Source organism: Ischnura elegans, chromosome 8 (assembly GCF_921293095.1).
Source record: "Ischnura elegans chromosome 8, ioIscEleg1.1, whole genome shotgun sequence".
NCBI lineage: Eukaryota > Metazoa > Arthropoda > Insecta > Odonata > Coenagrionidae > Ischnura > Ischnura elegans.
The window spans coordinates 24,469,737-24,483,813 of NC_060253.1; the positions used below are offsets into that span (position 1 = coordinate 24,469,737).

Here is a 14,077-nt window from a genome sequence, read left to right on the forward strand (position 1 = left end):
GCACCAATGTTTGACTGTAGGCTATTGTCGACGCCTGGTTTCTTTCCCAACCCTTCGCAAATATCGCAAATGTCCTAAGCTGTCGGTCGCCACCTCCATACACCAACCTACCCACGGATAGTAGCAATGCCGGTAATCTCAACGTGGCCCACGTCTGTCAGGAGGAATCGCAGGGAGGAGGTCGCAATCACGCGATTGAGAATTGGGCACTGCGCTCTCACCCACTCGTACCTCTTCACTGAAGAGAGAATTCCACCCCTTTGTGATGATTGCGACTCTCCCATTACTGTGAGACATCTCCTGACAGAGTGTGAGAAATACCGTTCTGTGCACCATCGGCTGAACATCGGGGGAGACCTAGGGCACATCCTAGGAGACGACCCTGATAGTATCAGCCGAGTCATAAAGTTTTTAATAGAGACTGGGCTAATTAATAGTGTTTAAATTCCAACCTTTTTATCATCTGACTACTCCTTTTATTTTTATGAATGTTTAAATGCTTTTTAAATGTATCTTTTAAAATTTTGATTTTATAGATTTGTCGGTGGTGCAAATGGCCTTAGTTGTCGAGACACCCTAAAACAAAATACTACAACTACTACCAGTAGTAATGCCGTGGAGTAAAGAAAGATAGAGGCTAATGAAAATATAGACGTGAATTGTAATGGAACTCTTAGGGAGAAAATTATGCGAGACTCGTGGATTGACGACGATGGGTAAAGAATATGAGCCTAAATGAAGACTGGTGACGAGTGAAATCCAAGATGTAACGCCATAATTCGCTGTGAACCGAGGAGAGAAGATGAGAGTCCTGGAATGTGGTTGTGGAAGAGAAAGGGAAAGGCTTGATGGACAAAAGGAGGGAGGTGTACAAGGAAGTACTTGAGGTGAAGTGTGGAGGAGATTAAGTGGCTGCGGAGGAGAGAGGCTCACTTCAAGTCCCCACGACGGAGGAAAGGACGTGGGCGGGGAAGGAAGTGGGCGGGAGGGGTAAGCCGATCTGCGAGGGAGGAAATGGCGGCGGAGGTCAACAGCCCGAGCTCGAGAGTCATTGGTGCAGATGATGTTCTTGCGTACTTCAAACCAAGATAAACCTTATTACATTCTTCAAATGATGACAGCTCTAATCTGAACATGATATAGTGGAGAAATAGGGTGGTTTCCTATTATTTTTTTATTGCCTAAATCGAAAGATTATTACTCCTGGAGGACGTATTTCACGCTTTTACATTTTTAAATGACGATATCTATTTTTCACGATTAAATTAAAAGTGAAAATTTTCAAGCGCGCGAAAACGCGACGGGTAAGTATGAATGCTGGGAAAACTCCGTGTGACGTCGTTCTAGTTCCCGCTGCCGCAAGTGAGGTGACCTTGGGGCTAGGCTTTGAGCGCTGATACGACGTACGATGCTAGCAGGTAGCAGAGTACCCTGCTAGCTGGTAGCGCTTGCCTTAAATAAGGATTATTAATACCTTATCAAACGAAGGAAACTTTCCGACCTTAGCCAGTTTTAATAGGTGATTATTAAGAGATGTTTCCCTGAGATCTGTGCCTCATGCATGCATTGGTAATCTCAGACGATGTAAAACTCCTATCTACTCGCATATAAACTAGGTCCCTGTGACGTCACGAGGAGTGGCATCGCATGGGCGCCAATCTGGCCTTTTTTAAATGAGGATAAAATTGACCATTGCCATTCGTATAAACCGGCATTTCTAAAACAAAATAATTTGTGTATTGTGAATACACTAATGGTGGGTAACGAATCACAAGCAATACCTTTCGTTTTCTTTGATAAAGGAAACTACCCTATTAACTGATATAAGTGTACGCATAACTTAGGCTCGACCGGTATTTTTAGGTGAAGTACGACAGCGCTTAATACTTACGCTATCATCTGATCATTATCAGCTTATTTCAAGTAAACCTTGGGAAGCATTTTTCAGTGTATAGAATTTTAAATTTTGGCTCCATTATTTTCTCTAATGTCAACGTTTCATATTTGAAATTCAAAAAAACATCGAAAAACTTGTCCTCTACTTACTATGAAAATTTCAAGCTAATGGTGTTAATTTCAAATTAGTTATATATCACCAAGAAAGAAAAAATACGACAGGGCGAGGGAGGGGTATGATATTTGATGATATTTCACGGATTTTATTTTTCACCCAAAACATTTTAATGTCACATTAGAGTTGACACCGATAGATTCGAAGTTAAATCCAAAACAAATGCGTGGTTTAATACTAGGAGCTATTTCGTTACCATTAACCATAGGCGGATCCAGGGGGGGGGGGGGCACGGGGGCACGTGCCTCCCCCAGACCCTCAAAAATATGCATGATTTTTAATACGGTCCCATTATCATTGCGTTCGTTTTGTATTACGAGGTATCCTTGTGCCCCACCCAGAACAAAATCCTGGATACGGCCTTGCTTGTGCCCCTCCCAGAAAAAAATCCTGGATCCGCCCCTGCCATTAACGTCTGCAATACGATTAACATCAATATTTTTTAACTCCACGATTTGAAATTTTTCCAATTTAGGATCGAACGCAGCCTACCACAATTATTAATTAGACTTTAATTACGTAGTTTAGACTTTAAAAACTAAAATATTCCTGTCTCAAAATCATCGTATAATTAACTAGCATGGGGAAAAATTCCCCTGAGCCACGAATAAAACCACGGACATTCGGTTTTTCGGACCTATTCTATTTTTTTTATACTGCTGATAATTTTACCGAGCCGTGTGGTGGCAGATGTTACACCCTCGCGGTCCATTGAAGATGGCAACGCAAAATAAGGAGGACTTCAAAGAAGCTACGACCAGTCCTAGTTCTATTCCTGGTCCAGGGGATTTTCGCCCTTAGGGATTAATGTGGATTCCAACGTATTTCACGCTAAAAGAGTAAAAAAGTACTCAAAACCTTCAACGCCTTAGGCTGTCACGAGGACTCTAGTGCCAGACTGGACCTCGACCCAGGAACTAAGAGCTTCCTATTCCCTCAGGATTACCTCCTACTCAAATTCTCCGATTCAGCGAAGCTTGTGTAGACTTTACTAGGGAAATAATTATTTTAAGCATTTCGAAAGACTCTACCTTTTTAGAAGATAATAGTTGGACCTAATTCCAAGAAAATTTTGAAGAGCTTAGGGTTTGAGAATAAGTGAAACTGTACGTCTCACAGTGGGCTGAAATAAAAAGACGCCCAAAATTTAACGAGAGGATCATCCTTAGTAATTTTATACACACCCAAACTGTGATTTTTGTCTAAGCCTAATAAATATGTTATTTACAACTTGAATATAAATGTGGTTGGTTTTGACAAAGAACTCATTACAGTTCTGTCATCGCCAAAAGGTTTTTTCACCTAGAGCCCTGGGTTATTTTATGCTCAGTGTGCAGAAATTTGTGGAGCTAATCATAGATTACAAGGCTAATTACAGAGCTCTCTATTACCATTGAAATATTTAAAACTAAAAAATCTATTAACTGAATTTAAAAATAAGAGAAGCGTCATTAGGTGACTGAAACAGTAGTAATGTTGCCTTAAACCACGTGATAGTATCCACACCTTAATTTTCTTAATCTTCAAATGTCAATCATCAATTTTTATTTTTCATTATGAATGAAAAAAATCCAAAAACATAAGCCTGAAACGATTAGTTATTAATTCTACGTGTCGGTAATAATTATTTACAATTTTTAACAACAATAATAATAATTTGCCAGCGATATACGAAAAAATGGCGGACATCAATGTTCTAGTTATAAGCAGAGAAAACGACAAATTATTGACGATCAAAGATAATTTAACACGGACCCACTTAAAAAATTATAAAGTGTTTATCTGAAGAGTTGTGATGCGACTGCTGGCGACGCCGAATGTCGCAGCAGTTATTCTTCACGAGGAGTCGGGTCGCGCCGTGAAAGCCGGCAACCCGCGGGCCCACAGAGTGTTGGGGCAGCGTGAACCGCAGGCGCCGACGGTCCCCACGCTCATTCGTCTAGGGCGTCTGTCACGGACGGGCCGCGAAGAGTATCCCAAAGGAGGGAGGGATAATGAGACAAGTCCCTTGCTCTCATTTGCGGACTAGAGTAAATCCGGGGGAGCGACGAGTGGCTGCTGATATCACACCTTTTGAAGAGAGCGGTGGTTACAACGGAGAGGAGGAAAGAGAGTATTTGCAACGGTCGGAGTTAGATGATTAATACTTATGATCGAACATCGGTAGATCCTCCCGAAATCACACGTCTTGCAAAGACAATATTTTTAAAAGCTATTTCCGAATTATTTACAACTCCACTGTCCTCCGATCTGATAAGAAATCAGTCATAGGTTCCTAAATAATGTCCATTTCTAACTTTCTTCATTAATTTCTCGGAAAATTTGTCTCTAAAACGGGTAAACGTTGTGCAATGAGATGGAATAGCATTGAAATAAATAGTAGATTGTTCACATATAGCCAATAGTAACCGATATCCGCAAGTCTAATGCTTATATATATGCTTATTCTTTAAACCGCACTATGCACTACTTAAAATAAGTATTCACATTTGATACGCCTCATTTACTTAAGTTGAGCTTCTCTTTACAATTGCCATCGCCGTCTTAGGTCATACTTTAGTCGACTTTTTAAGCGTTAAGGACCATTAATAGAAAAATAAACTTGTCAATTTAATAACGGAGGGAGCACATGTAATGTGATTTCACGAGATATAGATCAATTGAGGGGTTGTTAGACATAAATAGCGCTGACCTAATTAAAAGGAGCGGACTGACTTGGGCGAGCGGAAATCCCCGCCGGGCCCCCCATCCCTGCGGGGCCCCAGGATCGAAGGCCTCGAACGGCATCTGGGAGCCGTGGGCTATTCCGGCTCCTTCCATTTTCCTTCGATCTTGCAAGTACGTCCATTGTAAAATCAATGAATACGTGCGAACCCTGCAGCGGTTTTGGCTTGTTCATCATTCTTCTTGCACAAATCAACTCTCTAACTTTTTAATCGTCGAGACTTATCGGGGATGGGTTTAATTTTAATTTATCATGTGAAACGTTTACCTTTATGACACAAGTTAAATTAGCACAAATTACAACTGCAATTGTCCTGGGTTTTATTAAATATTAATTAATTATTGCTAAAGTGATAAATTAGTCACGAAGAAAAATCGGGAGCGAAGACACGTACCATTACTTCACAAATCAAATTAACACATTTTGAAAATACAATTTATAAGCATTCAGGACGAAAAATCGGGAGCCACTGCGCGTGGGACCGAACGCCCCTGTTTCCATTACATGAATCCCTTTTTTGTTTATTTTCGTTTCACCAACAAGAATTCGTCGTCAAGGAAAGTTGTTACACACGAAAATATACGTTAAATATGTATCTCACTTTTTTTTAGGATTTTGCCCTATGGGGCCCTTTGATCACCTTACCGCCGTGGCTCTTGGGTAACCAGTCCGTAGCTGCTGGTCAAATTAACGGGAAATTTGCCAATATTTTGGTCGATTTGGAATTTGAATGTAATTTCCACAATGCACTGTACATCAGTCATTGGTTTCCTGAGTTTTTCTTTCGTGTTTCTATTACTCAAGCCGTCCAATATGGAATAAGTAATATCGGGATGAAAAAACATGAATGTAATAATTGAATGGGGAAGTAAGCCCCTGAAAAGAAATCGAGCCAGCTTAGGAAAAGGTCAATTCACTTTTAATATTTATTGGGTAGCAGTAAGCTGTTAGTTCTTCAGAATAATGATAGATGGTGTCCTGTATGCGTTAAGCTAATTATAATCCTACTATATGTATAGGCTTATTTTTTTCAAGAGCTAAAGTTATTTTCTATATAACGATCTTGAGTATTTATCGGTGTATTAAAGTAAATATTTCGCAATAATCATTGATACAACGATATACCTATATTAAATAGTATGTACTGTAATATATTGACGTGAAACATACTCATTATCTTGTGCGTATTCATGGATATACTTAAATGTATGAATTGAATTAGGCGGTGTTTAATCAAATTTGAAAGAAAAAAACCTTCCAGAAATAGAAACAAACCATCATTTGTTCTAAAAAAAACAAGTCATTGTAATCACGCGAGTTAGTCAAAGAAACGATAATGACATTTGTTAAAGCGAGATCATGGTCTTAAACCCTGAAGCCATACGCGTATTCTGCCAACGCAAGGGACAGTGCAGGCGCGAAATTAAATCCCGCGGTACTACTGGAAGCCTTGTGAGTGTTTGCCGCGACGAGACAGAAAATACATGGAAATCTTTTCTTTGGAAAATATTCAATCAGTCCGTTCACAAAGACACGCCAACGACTACATGTATTCAGCCTAAATATTTTCCTAATATTAGTTTACACTTATTGTTATCGTTAGATGTCATTGATCATTTAAATCGTTAATGTAAACAACTGCAACGTTGGGAGAATTAACCCAATACCACACCCGGTGGGAATCCCGAGAAATTTTTCATCAACTGCAGCGAAAGTTTTCTTCGATATATACGTTCAATGGTGTGGTCATGAAAATCCACACGTTGAAACAAAATACGTACACGAATCGTTCACCATAAGACTTGATCGAGGATTTCAATGGATGATCTGCCAAATATTTACTCTCGCCGAGCGCTGACTATCACTGCACCAATAATGCAACCGCAAGCATTGTAGCTCAAGAAAAGTAAATAGGCAGATTTTACCAGGCTTTGAACTGGAGTAAAAATCTTCACCCGGACCAGTTGACTGGAAAGTAACAAAACACGTCACGTTTGTGAATAGTAAATCTAATCAAGGTTAACAGCGAGCATTATTGAAAAAAATTAAATTAATTAATTTAAATTAAATTAATTAATTAAAAAATTAAAATTAATAGTTGAACGACAAATAAACAATAAGCTCTAATGGAAATTTTACTGCTCTAATCCAAACGTTTCTCGAAGATAACTGAATGTAAACAAAAACTTAATTCCCATTGAGATAAGTCTAAATTTTTCCATACTCACGAGCTTCTTCGAACATCAACGATTTCCAATAATGGCAGAAATGCACAGGAACTGAATATCATTAACCCCATTGGCCAATAAGGCGTCGGAAAAGAAAATTGTCATTTTTGGACCGAGTAGATATATGAATGCGGACCACCGCAGCCTTCCAAGGTCAAATATGCCTGCGGTGGCGCCGCCGCGGGCACTCTCTGGTGGTTAAATAGGGCACATATGTCTCAGTTGCCCCAGGCGAAAGCACACACACCACCCCCTTAAGTGAGACACCCCTCCTGCCCCCCCCCCTCAAGGCCCCGACGCTCTAATTTCCGCGACGAATGAAATCCTGTGCCAAAACAGGTCGAGCCCGAGGGCCGTTATTCAATTCGGAGTGCAAGAGAAGGACAAACTCACCTCGGTCGGATTAGAGCGGGGCAAAGAGCCGGCCGCTGCACATCGATCTCCGATCAATTCGTCCACAGGAGTCATCATAGGCTGGACGTGGCCACTCCGTCCTGACAGTAATGAAATGGGAGGCAGGAGATGAACAACTGGACAGTCGAAAAGGAAATGGAAGGCTGGTGATTTCGTCGTGTGGCAGACAACTCTGTATCACCTTATTGAGGACACGATAACTCACGAAAGTTTTCACCTTTGACTTTCAAACTTGCCCAAAAAAATTAAAATTGTAAAATCTCGGTCAACTTCAGGAGTCAAGGGATAGCGAGTGATATGAAACTAAAAACCAATCCAAAATATGGGGAGTTAACTTTCTCCTCTTCTCAAATTCAATGCTTTTTGAGTAAATAGCCAATGAAGGGTGACATTTCATGCGATTTTCATGTAAATGGCGCTGTTGTCGTCTAAATTAGTTGGAAAAATGTTGACTTAAGAATTTTAGGCTTATCCATATTTTCTATTCCTATATTTATTGTTAACTATACTCATATATATACGTGCTATTCTTGTTGATATACCATCATGGGACCAGGAACAAAAGGAGAGATTTATTTATTAGCTCTTGTAAATAACTTTCATCACATGTGATTTTTAATTTCGTCGTAAAAATATTTCCTAATGCTTCCTAGATGCCAATGATATTATTTCACGTTCATCATGGTAGTGGTCCTAATTCAAAGTTTCCGCATAATGTCCAAAATTGGAGGAAATAAAATGTTTCACATGCAACAGAGAAAATAAGATCACCTTCATCATAACTAGATATCATCTGGTCAATATCTCCAATAGTATGCACGTAGCTGATTGTTAAAAGATCGCGAAAACTGCCGCTTTTTATTTAATGATTAAATTATAATTGACTGATTATTTTTAATATACAAATCTACGTACATCTGTGGGCTATGTCGAAGGAGAATTTTAGTGGAGTCTAAATCGGTTAAAGCTTATTTAATCGTCTTAAAAGTCTATGGGGTTAATAAGTATACCCTGTCAACATTTGGCTATCTCTCAATTTTGGCAATTTAGGCTCGGTATTGTCTAAGATGTGATTTTTTTAACATTTCAGATACAGAAATACGTTAAAAACGACGTTCTATATGTGACCTAAAACTTTCAAGATGGTTATGTTCGTTTTAATGAACAAAAAACAGGCAAAATGCAGCCGATCGAGAGAATCATCTCCTAGGGGATTCCTGTTTATAGTAACCCCATGAACTTTTAATACGATTAAATAAGCTTTAACCGATTTAGACGCCACTAAAAATTCTCATTCGACATAGCCCAAAGATGTACGTAGATTTGTATATTAAAAATGTATATTAAAAATAATCAGTCAATTATAATTAAATCATTAAATTCCATACCGAAGCAAAGGAATTCACATTCTCGTGAAAGTTTCAAAATATCTTATCGAAATAGAGGATAATCGACAAACGATAACCTCTCTTTTCTACCTAGCTAATTCTCTCCTCAAAGGCACCGAGACAACGAGCAGCCATTTTGACTTGCAATACGGTGAACACATTTGAAAATGCCCCATTGTCGAGGGCCGACTTCCACTTTTCTCCCGCAGAAGTAAATGTATAATAACAGCCGCAAGATCTCTTTGCCATAATACTTAAATATGTATGTTGATCTAATATTTTGGTACAAATTAGAGAGCCAGTTTTTGCTTCTCCCGACTTTACGCCTTTATTGACTTCTGTGAAGTTTAAACTGCACTAACTGTAAGTGTATGCTATCTCCATTCAAAAAGAATTTAAATGAAGATTTTATTCATTATGTTCTCATTCTGTTTTTCGTAACTCGAGGAGGAAAAAGCGGGCACTGCTGAAAACAAATGTTCGTATGACCATGTGAGTGCTAGAAGTACACTTAATTTTGATTGAGTTTGATCTTAGTTATTTCATTGCAATATAGGACCTTAATTAGCTTTATTAACGAAGAGGGTATATTGAACATTGAATCTTCTATAGATTTAAAGAAACAGATTAAAAAATTATGTAATTCACGGAATTAAATGAAGCCCTATGAAGCACGAGGTTGACCTGGCTGTTCCAGAAACCCGATTGGCACGGGTGCCAAATCGGATATTGTTTCCTTTCCCGTGAAAGTATTTTCCGGAACCTCGCGATTTTTACTGGGTTCTGGATGCGACCATTGTGGAGGAACTCCACCCAATATTGAAGGCTTTGATTTGATATCGTGGCCACGCCCAAGAAAATAAACTATAACTACATAAACCGCGACCTCATTTCGGTGTCCCATTCAAAGCAAAAGACAACGAATCAAACGAAATTGGGGGCGAAGGGACTTCTCGGCCATCACATGGAGTGGTGAAATCAAAAGTTGAAGCATATTTGATGTGCGTTGAACTGTCAGTGAAAAATATGATAAAAATGAGTTACGTAAGAAGCGTACGTGCGTGCCTTTCTTTGAAGTTCACAATAAATCCTGACGTCCATAAAAACAATGACACGGTGCCACCAACTAATGGCCACGGTTTTCCCCTCACTTTTAGTCAAATGAAAACTGCAAAGTAAACTGTAAACAACATTTTCTGATTTCCACCCTTAGTGATATCGCCTTGACTGCTTCAGACGTCCCGGATGTCATTATCAACAGAAAAAACTGATATGACGCAGAAAAAAACTTAAGAATTTGTTGGGGTAAAATAAATCAGGAGCGGAACATTTTCAAGTTCAGATTGACGTTTTCTCCGCAGCGGGTCTGAGCCCTGCCGACTGAGCTTTTTGGGCATTATTTGAGCCGGTTGTTATATCGTATACGTCACTATAGTTTTACGAAACGTGAAAAAAGCAAGAGGGTTTTTGGATATTAAAGAAAAATACGCTGAACATAATGACACTACAGTCTACCCATAAAAAGAGTGTGGATGAGAGAAAAAACGGCTAAATTACCAGCAGCGGAAGCCGTAAATGCCATGTTAACGCGACCCGATGCTCAGGCACATCGTGCACGGGGAAATTATCCCGCTGCACAGCGGTCCGAAATCGGAAAAAAAGACATAGTTACCACTCAATACTTATCATGTGCCATGCTTCAAATGACGATTTCTAAGAATTGATTCTCAAAAAAACTTGATAAATCGACCGCTATTACCGAGCCTCAGGGTCCTGCGTCGCGTAGCTCAGACAGACGCGCGATCGCAAAATCGCTCTCATTTCCTTGGTCGCAAACTTTTTTTCAATATTTCTTATAAGTATTATTAATAAATTTCTAATTAACACTGTGATGTAAATTTGCCGAGTTATATACTTCGTAAACTAACGCGCGCGTTTTTTTTTTAATTGGTCATATTTGGGCTACTGTATCTCGGCAACGGATCAAATTTATGTAAAATGTCGTATAAATCCATAATTTTCAATCATCCATGAGTATTTACGCTAATTTTTAAGACTTTATAAAAAAAAAGCCATTTTGTACTTTAGTCCGGCTTTTTCCGATTTCGGACTATTATGCGCTGGGGCATCTTGAGGAAAGTGCTAGTTGATTTCTTGTGATGAGTTTCCACGGACTCAATTTGTCTACCATTGATCTCACAGATCTGTGAATTTAAAATTAGGGTAAGTATATTGAATATATTTACTTATTACCGGACATACCGGTACAGCTTACTTAAAGTGATTAAGTATCAGATTGAGCCACTAACATGATTTTGGTGAAATAATAATGCCCAAATGCAATCCATAAATTTAGGGTAAATCTCATGAGAACGCGAAGGAGCATAAATAATTAAAGAATTGGTAAATAATTCTCATTAAAGCCTTGGTTATCTCGTAAAAGTAAAGAAAAAATACTCTTTGACAAGTCCTTCAAATTTTTCATCCCGAGTTGTGATTCGGTGTTAACACGCTGCTTTCTTGCTGGAAAAAGATGTCCAATTAAAGGAATTATACGATTTTGTAATCATTAAGTGTTTCCCTTCTTTCTCCGCGATATAGCGCATGTAGCTTTGCCCCTACTTCAATATGCTAAGTTTTAAAGAAATCTATTGTGGAATCGAGAGATCTTGCCTCGATCCTTTACATGTGCCTCTCGTGGTCTATTGTATATTTATATAAACACTCTAATGTGCGATTCATCGTCTCAATGAAAAATTTACCTTAAACGAGTAGATGAACCAGAACTCTAATGTCGCGATGTCACCAACTCATAAAAAGAGGGTGGTATATTTTGCGGTTGCACACGCGGTTCCACGATCTTGCACTAACGAACAAATGGTCGAATGTTTTCTTCGCAGAGTATCTTTCACTTTCATCCACCGTTTTACTATGAAATGAGATCTTGTTTGTGAGTGAACGATATCATTAGAAAATCAATTTTTGAAACTTTTTATGAAAATGACGTATGCTTCATCAATTAATAAAACGTTTGGGTTAACCCGCTTCTTCTGGCTTAAAAGTCAACGTTTCTTCCCCACTGCCGGGGAATGTTTCAGTGCTAATGGTAGTCCTTAACATTCGCCTTGCCCAATCAACCCAAAGGTTGTATTAATTGACAAATAATGTACCGCGAAAGTTTTTACATCTTCGACACGTGCTTTGTTTCTTGGACCAATCTCCTGACGGGAATAATAAAATGTGCTGGATTTTAATTTGGTTTTGGTTTCTTTGCAGGGAGCGGGGACGACACAGTGCCAGGTCAGGAAGCGATCGACGGCCGTCGAGCCGGAGGTCGGAGGCGGAGCGTGCAGCGGCGCGTGCAGCGGCGCGGGCAATGGCGGGGGCAGTGTCGGGGACGGGGCCAGTGAGGGCGGTCTGCTCCGCTGGAGCGACATGCCGCCCCACCTGCAGTTCAACCCGTATGTGCTGGGCGGATACCGACCTCTCCTCTCCTTCTGGGGGAGCGTGGCCAGCCTTTTCTACTTCCACAACGAGACCATCAACATCCTGACGCACGGTGAGACACGCTCAGAGAAAGTGTAAACAAGAGCGCTCGCTGAAGGTGACTGCGCCGTAACCAAAACCCGTGGTCATGAAACGAATGGCCGAATGCGCAATTGCTCTCTCTTACTCGGAGATGTGGGACAATTATTGGATTACATCGATTTCTGTGGACAATATTCCACGAATAGGTGATAAAAAAAGTTGGACGAAGCACCACTTAAAAGGAATTGTGCTTAGTTGCTCTTACTATATTAAATTAGTGATCACTTGCCAATTGCAACCCCCAACTACCGTACCATTAAGGGCAGTCGAAACAGGAAATTTTATAAGATTTGATGCTTTCCCCGAGATTTATGTTGCTGAACTTCTCTCTTATTATTTTTTAATAATTCATCTACTTTTTTCTTATTAATGACTGAAGCCAATCCCGAACCAACGCCATCAAGCGCCAAAGAGCGGACCAGTCCTGCCGCACAAGACCGGTTTCCTCGAAACGAATTCTAGATACTGAACATAATTTTGCAAAAAATATATATAATTAGACAAATCAGATTCATCACGTAATCTTAGACTTTCCCGTTTCAATCTTCCTGGCATCCGCGGAAGGCGCAAATCTCCCTTTTTTACAATGAGCAAGAGATTAGCTAAAGAAAGACCGTGACTCCCAAAATGGCTAACTAACATGCATTTTAAATGCAAATATGCACAAAATTTTAACGAAATGAGAGTGCTTGTTGAAGTACTAAAACTTTTATATAAGATATAACTAATAACTTCAGGCTTTACTTTGTGAAACCTCTCCATATTGGAAGTAAGGAAATAAAACTTTGTAAGGTTCACTGTTATTTAATTATGGGCACGACCCGGGTTTCGTAACTTGGTTACATCGTCACGTGACTGATCTTGCATGCATCATACATTTATACACAAAGTACACAAGTGACAGTGAGGACATCTATCGGAAAGGAAAATGACTGGTTGAAAGGGCGGGGGTGAGGGTTAAACACGGAATGGAATAGTGAGAGGAGGGGGGCAGCCTTGATTTGGGACGAGGGTTTTTCCTGTGAGGATAGTTATCTGACCAGCCAGGGGAGGGCGGGGTTAAAGTGGGTGAGGAGACGAGAGCTAAAGAAGGTGGCGGTGTTGGGGAAGAAAGAGAGAATTAGCGGGGTACATTGAGCTCGGTTATTTTTTAATGCAAATTAAGGTTTAATCTCAATTAAATGAGCTGAGAAAAAACTAAAATTTGCATAATTTCCCGCGCATTTAAAGGGAGCGTTAGAAGTAATTCCCAAGATGGGCAATTGTTCCCCCTCATTCGGAGAGGTGGGACAATTATTCCGTTGTATCGATATCTGTGGATGATATTCAGCGAATTGGAAATTTAAAAAATCCGGAAGAAGCACCACTTAAAAGGAATTGCGCTTAGTTACAGTTACTATATGAAATTTATGATCACTTGCCAATTTCAATATATAAACGAGGAACTAGCAACACTTACAAATTCAGATGCAGTATTCTTTCTGTATCCTCAGTTATCTTTCTATAAATCTTTCTATAATGCCCTAAAAAGTTCTCGATTATATAATATATGATCTTCTATCAGCCACTATTTGAAAACAATTTATTCATTATTACGGAGGCTTCCGCGGTTAGTTAATTGGTGATGGTTTTCCGGGTTTACACCGCGTTGATACAACGCGGT

General features: G+C 39.6%; 1 protein-coding gene across 1 annotated transcript in view; it reads left to right on the top strand.

Moving 5' to 3' along the window:
* The window catches only part of LOC124164534 (progestin and adipoQ receptor family member 4), an 83,946-nt gene that overhangs the window by 44,892 nt on the left and 24,977 nt on the right, over positions 1-14,077 (top strand). The window contains exon 2 of the mRNA XM_046541896.1: positions 12,103-12,385. Coding sequence (XP_046397852.1) covers positions 12,103-12,385 — 283 coding nt within the window. The remainder of the gene's footprint in view (positions 1-12,102; positions 12,386-14,077) is intronic.